This window comes from Hylaeus anthracinus, unplaced genomic scaffold (genome assembly GCF_026225885.1).
Source record: "Hylaeus anthracinus isolate JK02 unplaced genomic scaffold, UHH_iyHylAnth1.0_haploid 11982, whole genome shotgun sequence".
NCBI lineage: Eukaryota > Metazoa > Arthropoda > Insecta > Hymenoptera > Colletidae > Hylaeus > Hylaeus anthracinus.
Genome location: NW_026534330.1, coordinates 1,214,487 through 1,228,975, shown reverse-complemented (window position 1 = coordinate 1,228,975; position 14,489 = coordinate 1,214,487). Strand labels below are relative to the sequence as shown.

The 14,489-nt window shown below is 43.1% G+C and overlaps 4 protein-coding genes across 6 annotated transcripts in view; 1 reads left to right on the top strand and 3 right to left on the bottom strand.

The window, feature by feature from the left end:
- Positions 1–14,489, top strand: part of LOC128885818 (peroxisomal membrane protein PEX14-like) — a 42,013-nt gene that overhangs the window by 16,689 nt on the left and 10,835 nt on the right. The gene's annotated exons all lie outside the window — the stretch shown is intronic.
- On the bottom strand, positions 44–1,629 carry LOC128885838 (uncharacterized). Its single transcript, XM_054140148.1, has 4 exons — positions 859–1,629; positions 642–753; positions 392–545; positions 44–322 (listed from the first exon to the last, which is right to left on the bottom strand). The coding sequence occupies exons 1-4, from the start codon at positions 1,036–1,038 to the stop codon at positions 178–180; spliced, it is 591 nt and encodes a 196-aa protein (XP_053996123.1). The 5' UTR covers positions 1,039–1,629; the 3' UTR covers positions 44–177.
- LOC128886232 (odorant receptor 13a-like) lies at positions 2,139–6,576 on the bottom strand. Its single transcript, XM_054140932.1, has 12 exons — positions 6,511–6,576; positions 6,039–6,305; positions 5,302–5,788; positions 4,918–5,017; positions 4,686–4,808; positions 4,469–4,624; positions 4,355–4,406; positions 2,999–3,449; positions 2,838–2,937; positions 2,621–2,743; positions 2,369–2,524; positions 2,139–2,255 (listed from the first exon to the last, which is right to left on the bottom strand). The coding sequence occupies exons 1-12, from the start codon at positions 6,524–6,526 to the stop codon at positions 2,199–2,201; spliced, it is 2,088 nt and encodes a 695-aa protein (XP_053996907.1). The 5' UTR covers positions 6,527–6,576; the 3' UTR covers positions 2,139–2,198.
- Positions 6,906–14,267, bottom strand: LOC128885812 (uncharacterized). Its single transcript, XM_054140116.1, has 4 exons — positions 13,642–14,267; positions 10,524–11,617; positions 8,628–10,232; positions 6,906–7,698 (listed from the first exon to the last, which is right to left on the bottom strand). Exons 1-4 carry the CDS (start codon positions 13,654–13,656, stop codon positions 7,575–7,577), a joined length of 2,838 nt encoding a protein of 945 aa, XP_053996091.1. The 5' UTR covers positions 13,657–14,267; the 3' UTR covers positions 6,906–7,574.

Below are 14,489 nucleotides of genomic sequence, written 5' to 3'. Positions count from 1 at the left end.
TCTCTACTGACATCTTACGACGATTGAGGAAAGTGTCAATGTCAATAAACAAACAACTTTGTAAGGTAAACAGTTTTTATTTCTTATTTCAGTATTGTACATTTGAATACGCATTCGCGTATCGAAACACGCTAACTATCTTTCAACCAATAACTGTAACATGCAACATTTTTACGATTATTTCCTTTCTTCCGTCAAAAAGTTCTTGATGTTCTCTTTTTTACAAGTATATTCTGGTGGACAACCATCGATGGTACCATGTTCGATGGCCTTTCGAAATTCCATCAGAGTTTTTTCGTATTTCTCCTCGATTGACTTACTTCTATCAAATATTAAACACAGTACATATAAATCATTTCTCAAAGTACATCGAATTACATGTTTAACTTACTGGGGTAACAATTTCATCGTTTCAATAATCATTTCTGCGGCACCTACGTATTCCTTTGCTACGCGTGGTTCTTCGCAAGCTGCTCTGTACAAACACGTGTCTCCTATTAGATATCCCAACGCCAACGCAACCTCTCCTTCGGATATTATATTTTCTGTAAAGACGTTTTCTCGTTAAACGAAGATACATTAATACAAGAAATGATCGATGTACATATACACTGTATACTGTAATTCTTTATTAACAGAACCTTCTTCCAGATCACGGCCTTTGTGACCGTGGTTGCCTAAATATCCAGCACCAAATACGACTGCTTTTAGTACCAAAAGCAGCAATAAATTTGACAAATTCAAATTCAGCACCTACAAAATCGTAAATATATTTGTAAAATCGACATTACACCGCAGCTTTCATATAATTATTGAATGCAGAAAAATGAATAAATCGAATTGCGAACGATTACTTACCTGACTGCTACTCGAGGACCTTTGCACAAGCTCCTTCGCGATTTCCATCAACATGGAACCCCCGTACTTTTTCTTGTGCGTCTCTTTTAGGAAATCGTGGTTATTGTCCGTGTTTCGAGCAAAAACACCGCAACTCACCAACGTCACGAGTATTAAAAATTTCACGTTTAACACCGTCATCCTCCGAGTCACTTGTACCGATGAAATCACATCGACCGATAGTAATTTCTCAAAAAATCAATCGTATACCCTCGAACAATTAGTACCAACGGCCATAAACTTGAGATTCTTATAAAACACAGGAAATAATTACGAATGGAGATTTTAAGCAGAGCAAAAGAACAAAACCAAGACGCGAGGAGACTAAATGACACTAGAGGGGACGAGAACGGTGATTTTTATATGGTGGCTTTTGCTTTCTCAGCAAACCGTAAAGTCCGTTCGTTTTTATCCGTGTGCATCAAACCGAGGTTGATCTAATGTCTCTTTGTTTTCTCCCATTGTGACGCTGAACCACGCACAACATTTAATCACGTTTATTAGAGATTCCTCGAACGCGTTGTTCTACAGCTCCACGAATACTTTCTTTGTCGTTGACGGAAATAAGCGGTGAAAGCGCGACGTTTGTCAACTTTTACTTGATCTACGAATCGAGACTGTTCTGTCGTTCTAGGACGTAATGGCAACCCTCAGGGTTTAAGGTCTGCTTTCTTATTACTGCAATTTCATATTTTCGTTCCTTGTACGAGAACAAAATACAATACAAATGAAATAACGTGTCGCGAAACACGCACATTCGAACAGGTAAAACAAGAACCCATACTCTCGTAGCATAAATATTTAAATTCTCGTTTCCAATACCAGCCTTTTGGACGAGTAAGAATAGTTGTAACCGATGGTGTGCAATGGCGGTAATCTGTTAAAATATTCATCGATAAATGCTACTCGCGTGTCTGCGACTCGTCCATAACCAGGCAATTCTACATGAACTTAAAGTTGTTCAAATATGCACCCAACGTTCTTCGAAAGAAAAGCGACACATCCCCTAGCATGAAATTATAGGGAGCCGAACGGACTAATATCATCGAGCTTTCGTTGCATAGTTAACACGAAAACTACAGGCTTCTCAAAGGATCTAGTTAATAGTTTATACTTTTCTCTCTTTCTTTCTTTCTTTCTTTACTCTCAAAAATATATGTCATTATTTTCAATGTACATTTTATTCTTGTAACATACATTGCATTCAATTTCTAATGCATTTACATCGCGTATCTCGAAAACAAAGACAACTTTCATTGTTAGTTAAAGTATTTTTAAATGTTCAACTCGTCGTCGAACATCTATTTACTTTTCATTGCGTACAGAACGGAAATATAACCCATCGATCTTTTTAAAATCTGAAACGAAAAAAGGCGATGGCGTAATAATTTTCGAATGTATTTTATAGATTTCGATGCAAAATACGTAAAACGGTATGTATTACCGTTGGAATTTGTTTGTAAATACTCACGTCGGAATAAAGCACTAACGTGAGAGTACAAAACTTTCCTGCAGTGATCCGCAATGGTAATCTTGCTCGTATTATGACAATTACAAGCAGTTTTGCATCGTTAGCCGACAGATTGTACCATTCGCAGTTGTACGCAGCATCAGCTAGTTTTGTGCTCTGCAACAAAAACATCGTCATTCGATCGAGGAACGTTCAAGAAAGAAAACGTCGGATCGAGGATTATTTTCATCTTATTTTATTAAGCAATCGTACCTCGTCCAAAAGTTTATCCCCTACATAGCAGTACAAGTATAATTGCAGCAGGACGTAAATAACGTAGAGCGACAGGAACGCGAGTTGAAAAATCACGAATTCGTTTATTTCGTCGTCGATCGACTATAAATAAAATCGTGTCAATGAACTGACATATAGGGCATATTTATTCCAAGGGAAACGTTTTCTTTTCCAGAGAAGAAATCGTTTTCCTTACCACGATAGCTTGGAAACATTGAAAACACAGCTGAACGGAGCACCCGATCATCTGAAGTAGAAGCATCAGGTTGAAACAGTTTTCTATCGTTTCTGTGAACCTTTGGAAAATCCGCATAATTGATAAGCACATTGGTAAATTAGATTAAATTTAATACTGACTTTTTAAGATACTCAAACTTTTGAACAACTCCCGCCAATTTTACACGGATATCCGTCTTGTCATAAGTTGGAAGCTCCTTGATCTGATCGTTCAAAATCGAGAGCTGTCCGCAGACATGAAACACCAGCATTGCCACAAAAGTGTCAACCGCCGTGTAAGAGATGGCAGCGTAGAAGGCGGCAATGATTTGTCCGCAAACGGTCAGCTCGTAATTAGGACTGGTGTTGATGTCGTATGGAAAGTAAGCGCGAAAGAGTAATTTAGTACCGCTGTATTTAATGGTAAAAATTCGCAACAGACTATAAATGACCACCACGGCGTTGCACATCAGCGTGCTTCTTATTATCGTGATTCTGGTGATCCTTGCGACATTTACCATCTTTCGACGGTGGCTGGTGCTTATCTTTTTCTGCCAATCCCCGGCTATGGACTTCAGTAGAGATTTCAATTCTTTCAAATGGGGAAATGTTTGTTACGATTAACCTGCAGAAACGAATATTACTATAAAATGCATGACGCAATGTGTTCTCACGTTTGCCGTTGATCCAAAATGCAATCGTTTTTACGAGCGAAATCGTAATCGTTATGTTTCCCATCGACAAATTCTCAACTATCAAGTAGAAGTCGTCGGAAATTCTTGGTATATTTGCTGTTTGGGCAGCGCAAATGAAACATAGCATCATGAGAACTGGAATCAACACTCGATAACTCGACGGTTGATTCCATCTTCTCTCTTCCGGCCAAATGCCCATGAATTTCATCGTGTAATAATTCCAACTGTACACATACTCCAAATCTAACGATAGAAAACAGAAGTATGCAAAATCGAATCTGTGGAATTTCATTACTAAAATTATTGACCTCGTTGAACATCCATTGAGACCGTTGCAGGAGTTTCCTTCCGGTAACTAAAGGCTATCCGTTGTTCGAAACACACCCCTGCTTCTTTCTTCGCGCATGCTTGTACCATGGATTGGAAATATGCTCGCGCAAGGATCACGTATGCACAATTGCACATACGTGTCAGTACGAATTCGAACGATTCAAGTGTACGATCTGTTCTATAATGCTATTATGCTTGCAGATTAGAATCGACGCAGAGTCACAAGTCATGCGTATTACGTATTTAAAGGATTAATCTTTACGATTGCGCGTAACGTTTCTTCCAAAAATGTTGTTGATTACAATATAATATAATATAATATAAGTACGAATACAATCTGTGATGGAACATCGAGGAAAACGATGATTGCATACAAAACTAACGCGTGAAGGTTGGTGAAATTTTATAAGCGATATCTTGGTGTCTTTAATTACAAAATGTCTAGTTTTCGATCACAAAGTTTAGTCGCTACCGCTGGTAACTGTCAGTAAAACTGAAAGGTAGCCCATTGACGTTTTCAGAATCTGAAACGACCAGGTTATTTTTACAATTATTGTTACGATAATGTTATCGAACTCGTACTTACACTACTAAACATTTCCATCGAGAAGGTACTGAATTTTCCTGCAGTTAAACAAAGTGGACGAGTAGATCTGCATATGATGAATATAAGGTTTTTTGCTTCCGGCGGTGAGACGTTGAACCAGTTTGATTTATACGCGGAAATGGCCATTCCGCTGCTCTGAAACATGTTCCGTGATGTATTCGTTCCATCGAAAAAGGTATTCCGACATGATACTTACTTGGACCTGAAGTCGTTCACCGATATAGCAATAAATGTACATGTGTACTATAATGAAAGATACAAACAGCACGAAGAATACCATTTGAACGTTTAATAGTCCTGTTTCATTCTTGAGTAATACCTGGAAAGTTCACACTTTGTCATTTTTTACAGAAGATTAACTTATACACTAGTTACGTAAATCGAGAAAGAACGTTTTTCATATCCGATATTTAGTTTGCTATTCTTACGTTGCAGAATAAAAAGCCTTGAAAGCATATTTCGATGGTGCAAAGCAACAGTTGAAGCAGTAATAGCAGGTTGAAACATTCCTCGATCTTAGTAGCAACCCTTTAAGAAAAACAAAACACACACGTATACAGGGTGTCCCAAAACTCGGGGAGGAGCCGGAAATGGGGGGTAGCTGAGACGATTCTGAACCACAATTTCCTTTGCAAAAATGTCGGATGCGCGTCAAATTGTTGTTCAGAATCGTCTCAGCTACCCCCCATTTCCGGCTCCTCCCCGAGTTTTGGGACACCCTGTATATATTTATATATATATGTCATGGCGTGAACTCGAGCAGTAATTTAAATTTGCCACGCGACCGTACTATATTGTAAATCTTCATTCACCAGTTTAGATGCTCGTGTCTCTCCACGATCGAAACTAGCTCTTTTTGGATCTGGTCCCTGTCTCTGGTTCGATCTTTCTCGTCCGTGAGTCCCTCCAATCTTCTCCTCAAATTCTCGAATTGTGCGCAAATGTGCAACACGAGCATAGCGATAAAAGTGTCGACGCTGGTGTAGGGAATAGTAGCGCAATAAGCGGCGAATGCTTGTGCCAAGTTAGTCAGCACTAAAACTACCGTTGGCCGAACGTTGTAAGGGAAGTAACCAGGGTACAGTACCAAACGATCTTGCGTCTCTTTGCTTTGGTCGCAGGTCATGATCGTGAAAGCTCGAAGACTGATATATACCGTGACCATCGTTTGAGTTAGCATTGTACACCATGCGGTTATGTTTGTCGTGAACTTGGCCCTGTTCAGCATGGTCGTTCTTTCTTCCTCGCTCTGCGAACGGTACCAGTCATCGTAGAAGGATTTTACGAGCGGTTTCAGTTCTTGAAATGCATTCAGTTGAACCATGATTACTTGCCATTTTTTCCTTTTTTTTTTTTTTTTTTTATTAATAAATTAGTCGATAAAAAACAAACGCGCAGAAGAGCAGAAAATTCGACATACAAATAAGTAACAGTTTAAAAGCAATAAAAGATAGTTGATTTATTGATTCAGAAAGTATATCGTGTCGCTCATTTGATGATGTAATAATCGTTTCTTATAGAGTTTAAACTCCATTTTCATCATCCTTACCTTTTCGACGATACCAAGTAACGATTACTTTCATGACTGCGTTAATCACTGGTATATTAGCCAAGCACAAATTTTGCGTCATCTGTTCGATGTCTCCTCCTAACATAAATAACTGGATACTCTGCGGCGCAGCTACGAAAACGATGACCCATAAACAGAGTATCACTGCTTTGCAATTCGCAAACCGTTCGTTGGATGACATCGGCTCTGGCCAAATTCCAACTAGTTGCAAGTTTATGCGGTTCCATCCGATTGCCTTTTTCAAATCTATGACAGTATTGTATCAGTGAATGTCAAACACCGAGGATAAGAAACACTTTTTACGAAACTTTAATTATCATCAAAAATCACAATTTATAGTTGTAAAATTGTAGAATATATAGAGAATTTTTGAGAAATATTTATACTCGTACTAATTTCAGAATATTTGCCAAGTGTCAACATATCGAATCGACTTGGAGGGACTTTGTACCTTGTTCGGAATCCATTGTTACTTCGTATACACGATATAAACTGTACGGACGAAGGACTGACACGAAATACCTACCAGTTGTTCTCAGCAGATTCAAGCGAAAAGACGTAAAAAGTTCCTCCTCCGAAAAAAAATGTAACAAAGTCAATTAGAAGAGAAGCATGGTAGACGTAGTTTCGTGCCTATTTGGGCAGAAAAAATTCTCTAATCGATTCTAAACGTTGGGAAGCCGTCTTTAGGCTGATCGATCAAGCGCTTATTTTTAATTCATCCTGTAATGCATCGAACTCATCAGGTAGTATTCCTCAGGCTCTGTAAAGCTTCTTCTCCGTTTCCATTGGCAGTTATATTTCGCTACTACGAACAAGTTAAACAATTACGGTTACTGTAAAAAATTCCGTTTATTTCTAATTTACATACATTCGATACGCCATATAATGAAAACATTATTTCTCTGCAACGGGTACGGAAAAAACAACAAAATAAATATCTTTTTCAGCTGCATTACACGTGTTAATAAGAAATAGTCATCGAATTTTCATGGGAGACAATTTGATCCTCGAAACTCATCGGTCGAGCGAAAGGGAAGACCCGATGGAAACTCAAAATCGACCGACATACGAGATTTTATTCGAGTCTCAACGATGGACGTGTGAAGTAATCTAAAGACTATAGTTTAGGTCACGTCGAAGCTGCCCCACTCGAGTCTTTCGTTGATCTCACCGATTTCACTCTTAACGCTTAAATCTAGTCTCTTAAATTACGAGCTTAGGTGCGTATTAAATACGGTGACAGATATGTACAGTTTTGGTTGAAAACCAATTCGCGTTCTCCAGGACAGTCTGTTCCATTGTCTTTGTTCAGTCGCTCCGGCAACTTGAGCTAATTGTAAATCTAAAGCGACTGGATTATGAGAAGATAGTCTCTATCGCGACCGTATGATCGTAAAAATTGTTCAAACTTGAGACGATCCAAGTCGACTTTGCTATCACCGGTCCGGCATTCGACGATTTACCAGTTCTATTTTCCGCGAAGGGAGCGTTCTAAGCGGAATGCGTGAGAATTTAAAAGAAGACATTTCCTGGCCTAGCCTGAGGGCACAGAAAGCTGGAACAATCGTGTCTTCGAACAGCATCCATGACCTCTTGAAAATGGCTGGACACCTGAGTAGCTGGTCCAGGCTGGATTCTGAAAAGGTACGCAAACGGTAAACGATTAATGGTGAGTAGAAATTCATTAGAAAGCTCGGCAAGTGTTTGTCGAACCCGGCGACTGTCGATACCTCGCGCAACAATGTTCGATACCTAACGGAACGAGATCATTTGTAATTTGCTTTGTGATAAACAGGCTATCGTTCAAGGTTACCGATATATTTTGCTAGCGACAAAAGGATTCCTGTCGCTGAAACAGAGTCGAGAGTTAACATCGAATCGAAATACGTGTTCTCTTGAATTTCTTAGCTTGTCGTAATCGCTACCGGTTTCAACCAAACAATACCATTAGCAACGAGAAAAATCAAAGAACCAACCTGGCCAGACGGAACTATAGCGAGAAACAGATAACTTTCTTCCAGCTTTCGCCGGCGACGTCCTACTGACTGATTCGACTTTTACCTCTTAGCACAGTTTCACTCTGTGCATACACGGTTCGCGGCGCGTCGTGGCGGGCGCGGTGCGGGCCACGCGTGTCTTAGGAAAGATCCGAGAAAGGGACGAGACGCGTCGATGAAAAATCAAAGATACCGCGGGTTTCCGCGATGTTTCATCGGCTGCCTTGTCTTCCGCCTGAAGGATCGCTAATTATCATAAATTGTACATTCGTTAAAAACCGAAACCTAGAAGCATCGTTTTTAAATTTGCCCGCACCGAGGCCAAATTTGGTCCCGACGATTGTCTCGCAGGTTCGCCTATTTCCCGCGAAAAAGAAAGCCCCGACCGATTATCCACCGACCAAACATAGAAAACTACGTAACGGTATGGTAACGAGGACAACATTATTACATCACCGACGCGACGGAGTAGCGAAGCTTCCACTATTTTTTATTTAACACGCAACTCGCTTTTGCCATCGAGAAAACAATCTGGAAATCCGCCGTCTCGTAATCCAGTGATACTCACAAACCCAAAAGGGCGGCCATCTTCTTCTCCATTAGCATTACTGCATCCGAACCTCTCTGGATCATAGCGTCGCAGAATAATCTCTTGGCACACGGCGTATTGGTCCAATCGTTGTCGATGCGAGCTGCTTCGGCGACTTTGGCGACTCGGCCGTCGTTCTCAAAGTTCTGAAGAGCGTCCTCCAGTTCTTGATCGCTATCGACGCTCCTTCGTTTTCGTCTCTCGTTTCTTCCGTCCACGGAATTCTTCGTCTCTACATCATTCTTATCGAATACCTTTTGACCAAATTTCTCATCGAACAGCTTCGAAGGCGTGGACCCGTCTCGAACGATCAGAATCGCTGCGTCAGCGTCGTCTCTCTTCCCGTCGGCGTCGTACGGTTCCGACGGTTCTTTCCTTGGAATGAGAAATTCCGTCACATCGATGTTTCCTTCGCGAGCTGGTAGATCGATCTCCACGATCTCGCTCATAGAGTCTGCTCCTTTCCTCTGAAGACGCGTGTTTCTGATTAGACTCTTGGAGCTTCTTTCCGCTCGAAGAACGTCCAGATAGTCGAGGCTTCGTTTTCTTCTCTCGTTTGTCGTCGGCTGATCTCCGTCTCCGATCCGCGAGTTGCTCTCTCGATTTTGATCTTGTTCGAGGATCACCAAAACACCGTTTCGATTGTTCGGAGGTTCGACGCGACCATCGGCCTCGACGTTGTCGATCGCTGACACGTTCTCCAGAAAGTACACAGTTCCTCCAATCGTTTCTCTTCCATTCGGTTCTTCCAAGTCGCTCGGCAACGGCTGATCGGCATTCAAGGATCTTTGATACTCCACTTCGGTTCCTGTTAGATCGTTGGACCGCTTGAGAACGTCAACGTCGAGGTACCTGCCAACAGCGACTGCGCCGATCCCTAGAGCAGCACCCGATGCAACGAGACCTAACGCTGGGATCAAAATGCTACCACCGGTGGAAGCGACGGTACCGATCTTCTCTTGAGCCTCGTTGCCCTTCGAGAGGCCCAAGTTCTGAGAGATTTTCTGAGTAGCCTCCACCAGTGGATCGATTACCGGTCGCGTGAATTGCGAGACCTTTTCCACGCCGTTGGAAAACTGGCTCTTCAGGTTTTCCGATATTTTTACCCAGAACGGCGCGTCGTTGGGCCTCTTTAGACCGTAGAAATGCTGATTCGGATAATAATTCTTCGTCGTGTAGGTGTCGACGATGTTCTTGTCGTTCAGAACGTACTTTTTCTTCTGTCTTTGCTCTGTGAACGAATATTGATTCTCTGGAAAATTGTCAGGTCGTTTTTTCTCATTCTTGAGAATCTTGGCCGGTTGGACGCCAAGTTCTGGATGAGCGTACTGAAGAACCGGCGCTCTGGCGCCTGGTTTCAGTGCTACCGGAGCGATTTTCTGGCTTTCCGGGGTGTACAGCTGAGAAACGGGGTAAATTGCTGCGGCATCAGGGTGCAGCATCCTCTTGTGCGTGCTGGCTCTGTAATTGTCGCTCCTTGGCTCGTACACCTCTGCATTCAGTGGTTCGTTTTTGTAATTCTGCGGATCCCACTCCAAGAAAACGTTCTTGTCCTGTTGTTCCTGTTCGACGTCTTTGCTGTATCTGTTGAACAGACTCATGAAAAGGAAATTGGTTTCACGTTTGACCCGATCGCCACGGAATGAAATCAATTTACTGCTCGCAGACACCGAACAGCTGTTCAACGACGAGAACCAAATTCAACGATATTTGCCACAAGAATGTTCGAAATAACATAAAATTATCTTCTTTCTACCGAAAAGAAGTTTAAGGTCTGATAGTTTCCGATATGTTTGTTTTATTATAATATATTGTAAGTATTTTTCCTAATCATTGTGACATGTATCGTTGGATTTGTTATACGAGGTAACGTACCTTCGATTAACATTTTTGAAGAACCTCTCGAATCTCTGTCTCTCTCCAGCACTCTCCGTGGGCCGCGGATAGAAGCCTGTAGAGGGTTCCGAGTTCTCGGTAGATGTTCCCTCGCGTATCAACTTATTATTTATCACCCTCGCGTTGCGCCAGGTTTGAATCTTGTCTATAGGTTCATCGGGAACCCTCTTCCCGTGAATCACCGGGGTGCCGTCTCTGTCCAGTGTCATCGGCGACCTCTTCTGGCTCGATTTCACGTTTATCTCCGACCTAACGATCACTTCCGGTGGCACATTCTTCGCATCCCTATTCTTCGACAAATTCGCGCCTACGTTCGTCCTGGTGGAACGGATCTGAGGTAGAAACGCGTATCTACCCTCCTCTCCCGGCGAATCGTTGAGCTGCAACTTCCTTTGCGATCGATCTTGAAAATGTCGAAGCAAAACAAGCCCGCTGGGTGGAAGCGGTCCATCGAGCCTGGCATAATTCCTTCTCTCGTCCGTGGTAGCCTGTGGATCGCTGCGAAGAGGTTTCCAACTCTGATACTCCTCGGTGGTCGACTCCAGCAACGATACCGCTCGTCCATCGGTTCCCAGTGGCGTCCAGTTTCCGTAATCGATATTTTTCTCGCTGACAGCCTGATCCTTTTCAGAAACCACGAGCCCCTCGCTTCTCGCGGAGACGTTCTCCGCTCTTGGAGAATTTTTCTGTCCGCTGGAATCCGAAAGCGTAGCCCTAAGTCGTTCTATCTGAGCCTCCTCCAGCTTCCTGACCTCTTCTTTCTTCATGGTCTCGTACTTGGCAGTTTTTCCCGCATCGAATGCTGTACCGTTTTCGTTCCTTTCGACGAAATCGAGTTTGCCGGTCACCGGAGAAGACTCGCCGATCGTTGGTTCCTCCAGGAACGACTTGTCCCGTCTCTTGACAATCAGAGTAGCTAAACTCCCTTCGCTCGTTCGTACCTTGACCTCTTCGGTTTCACCTGGAAGGCTGCGAGACACTTTCAGCATCGTCCTGGCGTAGCTCGGCTTTGGTATCTCCGCGATGGCTAGGTCGACGATCAGCAAGACGAACAAGCCCACGAATATCATCATCTGAAGTACACGGATGAAATATTAAAGGTCAAAGCGTTACAAAGATATATTTTCAGTATCTCTGGCACGTCGGGAACGACGTTATTATTTCTAGATACTTTAATAAGCAATGAGCGACGGTTATGTTATTAGAAAAAGTCACTCAGGATGGTGTCCTTGACAACATATGTCAAGGTGAAGGTCATAGGGGCAGGGTCTCCTATTCGGCATATTTACCATTTCTTGATATCCTTCTCATTCGTCGGCGAGGCTTTCGTGGCCATTGAAAAATAAAGTGCAATCGTACTTTCTACACGCATTTCGTTCCACTAAACAGAAAAGGAAGGGTCTGCGAATTTGCGCCTTATCGAGTCACCGAACTTTCTCCTCTGTCGATCTCTTTTACATCGAATTAAAGGGGGATTAGCGAATGCGTTCGGTTTCTTACAGTGGAATTCGATGGAAAACGATAACTGTAAATTTTCCGTGATATTCTGCTTCGGATCCTAATTCGTTTTCCGCCAGAGATTATCACGGCTTGGCGACGAAGCGCAGAAATCGATGCATCGTAACGGGAAAATCGAGAGACTCTATCCGGGAATGTAATCGCTGCGAGAGAAATTTAATAGCTCGCAGAAATTGCCGGCATTCTTTCCCCGGATTAGAAAATAGCGATGCAGTAACCGACCGGTCGGATACTTTCTATTATTAAGGTGGCAATTTATTCGTTTCTATCGAAACAACGCCGCGTCGCTCCAATGTTTCCATGCATGTACATTGTACATATCCCATACATTCTGTTGTATTGTGCAAGTTGTGTAACGTACGCTCACCAAAGCGAGCAAGAAAGAAAAAGACGTTGCGTCCGGTTTTTCTTGGTTTCGCTGGTTCTGAGAATTAATGTCGAGGGAAAAAAAAAAGAAAATAGTTTCCAACTGGAGATGGACTCGCAGAGGACAAAATGACCGGACCAAAATAAAATCAGCAGCTGGACCGGGCAAGCGAACGATCCGCCAACAAGTGAAACGGAACGACATGCTTTCCCCGGGCACGTTTCGCACGGGGTGCACGCGCTCTATGGACTATGGACAAACACGCGCCGCGTACGAGTTGCGCCTCGACGACATCGACAGGGCGATCCACTTTTTCCGATCTGGTGACTTTCGATCGACGCCGCTCGACCGGCTGATGCCCGACAAGAAACGACTTCTCCGTTTGTCGCAGACTTAACATAGATCCGATGCGAACGTAATCGCAACAGGAGGGATAATAAAAAGAGACCAGTTCTCGTACTCGATCGCAAGACAGACGCATTTTATTGTCGCGAGGTCGTAAACGACCCGTTGAAGCACGAAATTGGAGGAGATTCGTGAATTATCGAGTTTATGAGAACATGAAAATTGCAACGTAGCCGCAGCTAATGAAGGATGCGCGTTTAGCGTGAGTTTCGTCGGGGGAAGTGCACGCGAATGGCCCCGATCCGTGTCACACTGCGTTTCCGCTCCAGAAAGCTCGCGGACCGACGTTAATTCGTCGGCAATTAAGTCGATCTATTTTTTTCCTCTTTCTTTTCCTTTATTCGTCCGTTTGAGACGCAGTCTCGTCTCTCTCGTTACGATTCTGCTCGGTATTTGACTCTCGGGGCACGTGACAGTAAAATTGGAATCACCGGAAGCGAATCTCTTCTTATAACGGCTCAAATGTTGGAACGACGCACGAACAACTAATAAGATATGCATTGGAATACTTTTGAGGGAAACGTGTTAATCGACGCGTACATTTGTTTCCTAGGTTCTCGTAGGAAGATGTTGAGCCGAGCATTCCACGGAAACGATATGTACGACGATAAACACAGATTCTACGATAATACAATATATTCTCGTTACGGTAAAATGTGGCAAAATTGCTTAACGAAAACTAGAAAGTATAAGCGAGCGGATTCAAATTACAAGTTTCTAATTCTCCTTTGAACCTGTGATTCTTTTCAGAAGTGTCCCTGGAAGAGTGCGAAACCGAGCCAAACTAGTATAGTACGGTACAAGTACCTTAAATTTGTCCATTATTGGGTGTCGCCGATCCAATTGCACGAGTGTTTTGGTTCCAGCAACGGCGAAGCTCGACGAGTCCCGAAGAAAAATGAAAAATAAAAAGAAGCAACACGACGATGGTTTTGCTCAAATCCGCATGATACTCGCGTCACGGACCAAATCTATGAACGATCGATTCGATCGGATAGAAAAAAGGAGAAGAACAGAGAGGAGGCCCGCTCCTACGCACCTGTTGACTCCCGGAATATCTTGGCGAGACTGACGAAGGCGCTCAGTCAGCGGCTCCTCGTGTCTCCGACGAAGGACCGACACTTCTCTCCGACCTACTTCCCGCGTTCGCCTTCGCCTTCGCCTTCGCCTTCTTCCGTCGCGACGTCCAGCGTCTCCGCCGATTAATCGATACATTTTCTGATTCGCCGATTCCTACTCGACGGGAACCGATTCAATTTTCGAGTAGAATATACCGGTTGCCGGCTGGTGTTCAAGTCTTTCGTCGATACAAATGCATTCGAAAGCCTCGAATGTATCAAAGAAAGTACTCGTTTCCTTGGATTCGGTTCTCACCGAAACAACCGAGTCAATTATTTTTGTCGCTTTAGTAATTAATTAGCGTGGCCCACTGTGACTCGGTGCGGTCAGATGAAAAATTACATTTTTAATAGTTGTTCCGTTGATCGCTCGTCTGGCCACTTTCGCCGCGCAATCGTTTCATACGTGCCGCGCGTGTAAATCGCAAAAAGGATGTAAAACTGGATGAAACTTTGGGACTGCGGTCGGTCCGGTTTTCAAGTTCACGAGCGTCGACCCAAACTTGAAGAGACGTTGTTAAGTTACCAGCAGCGGGT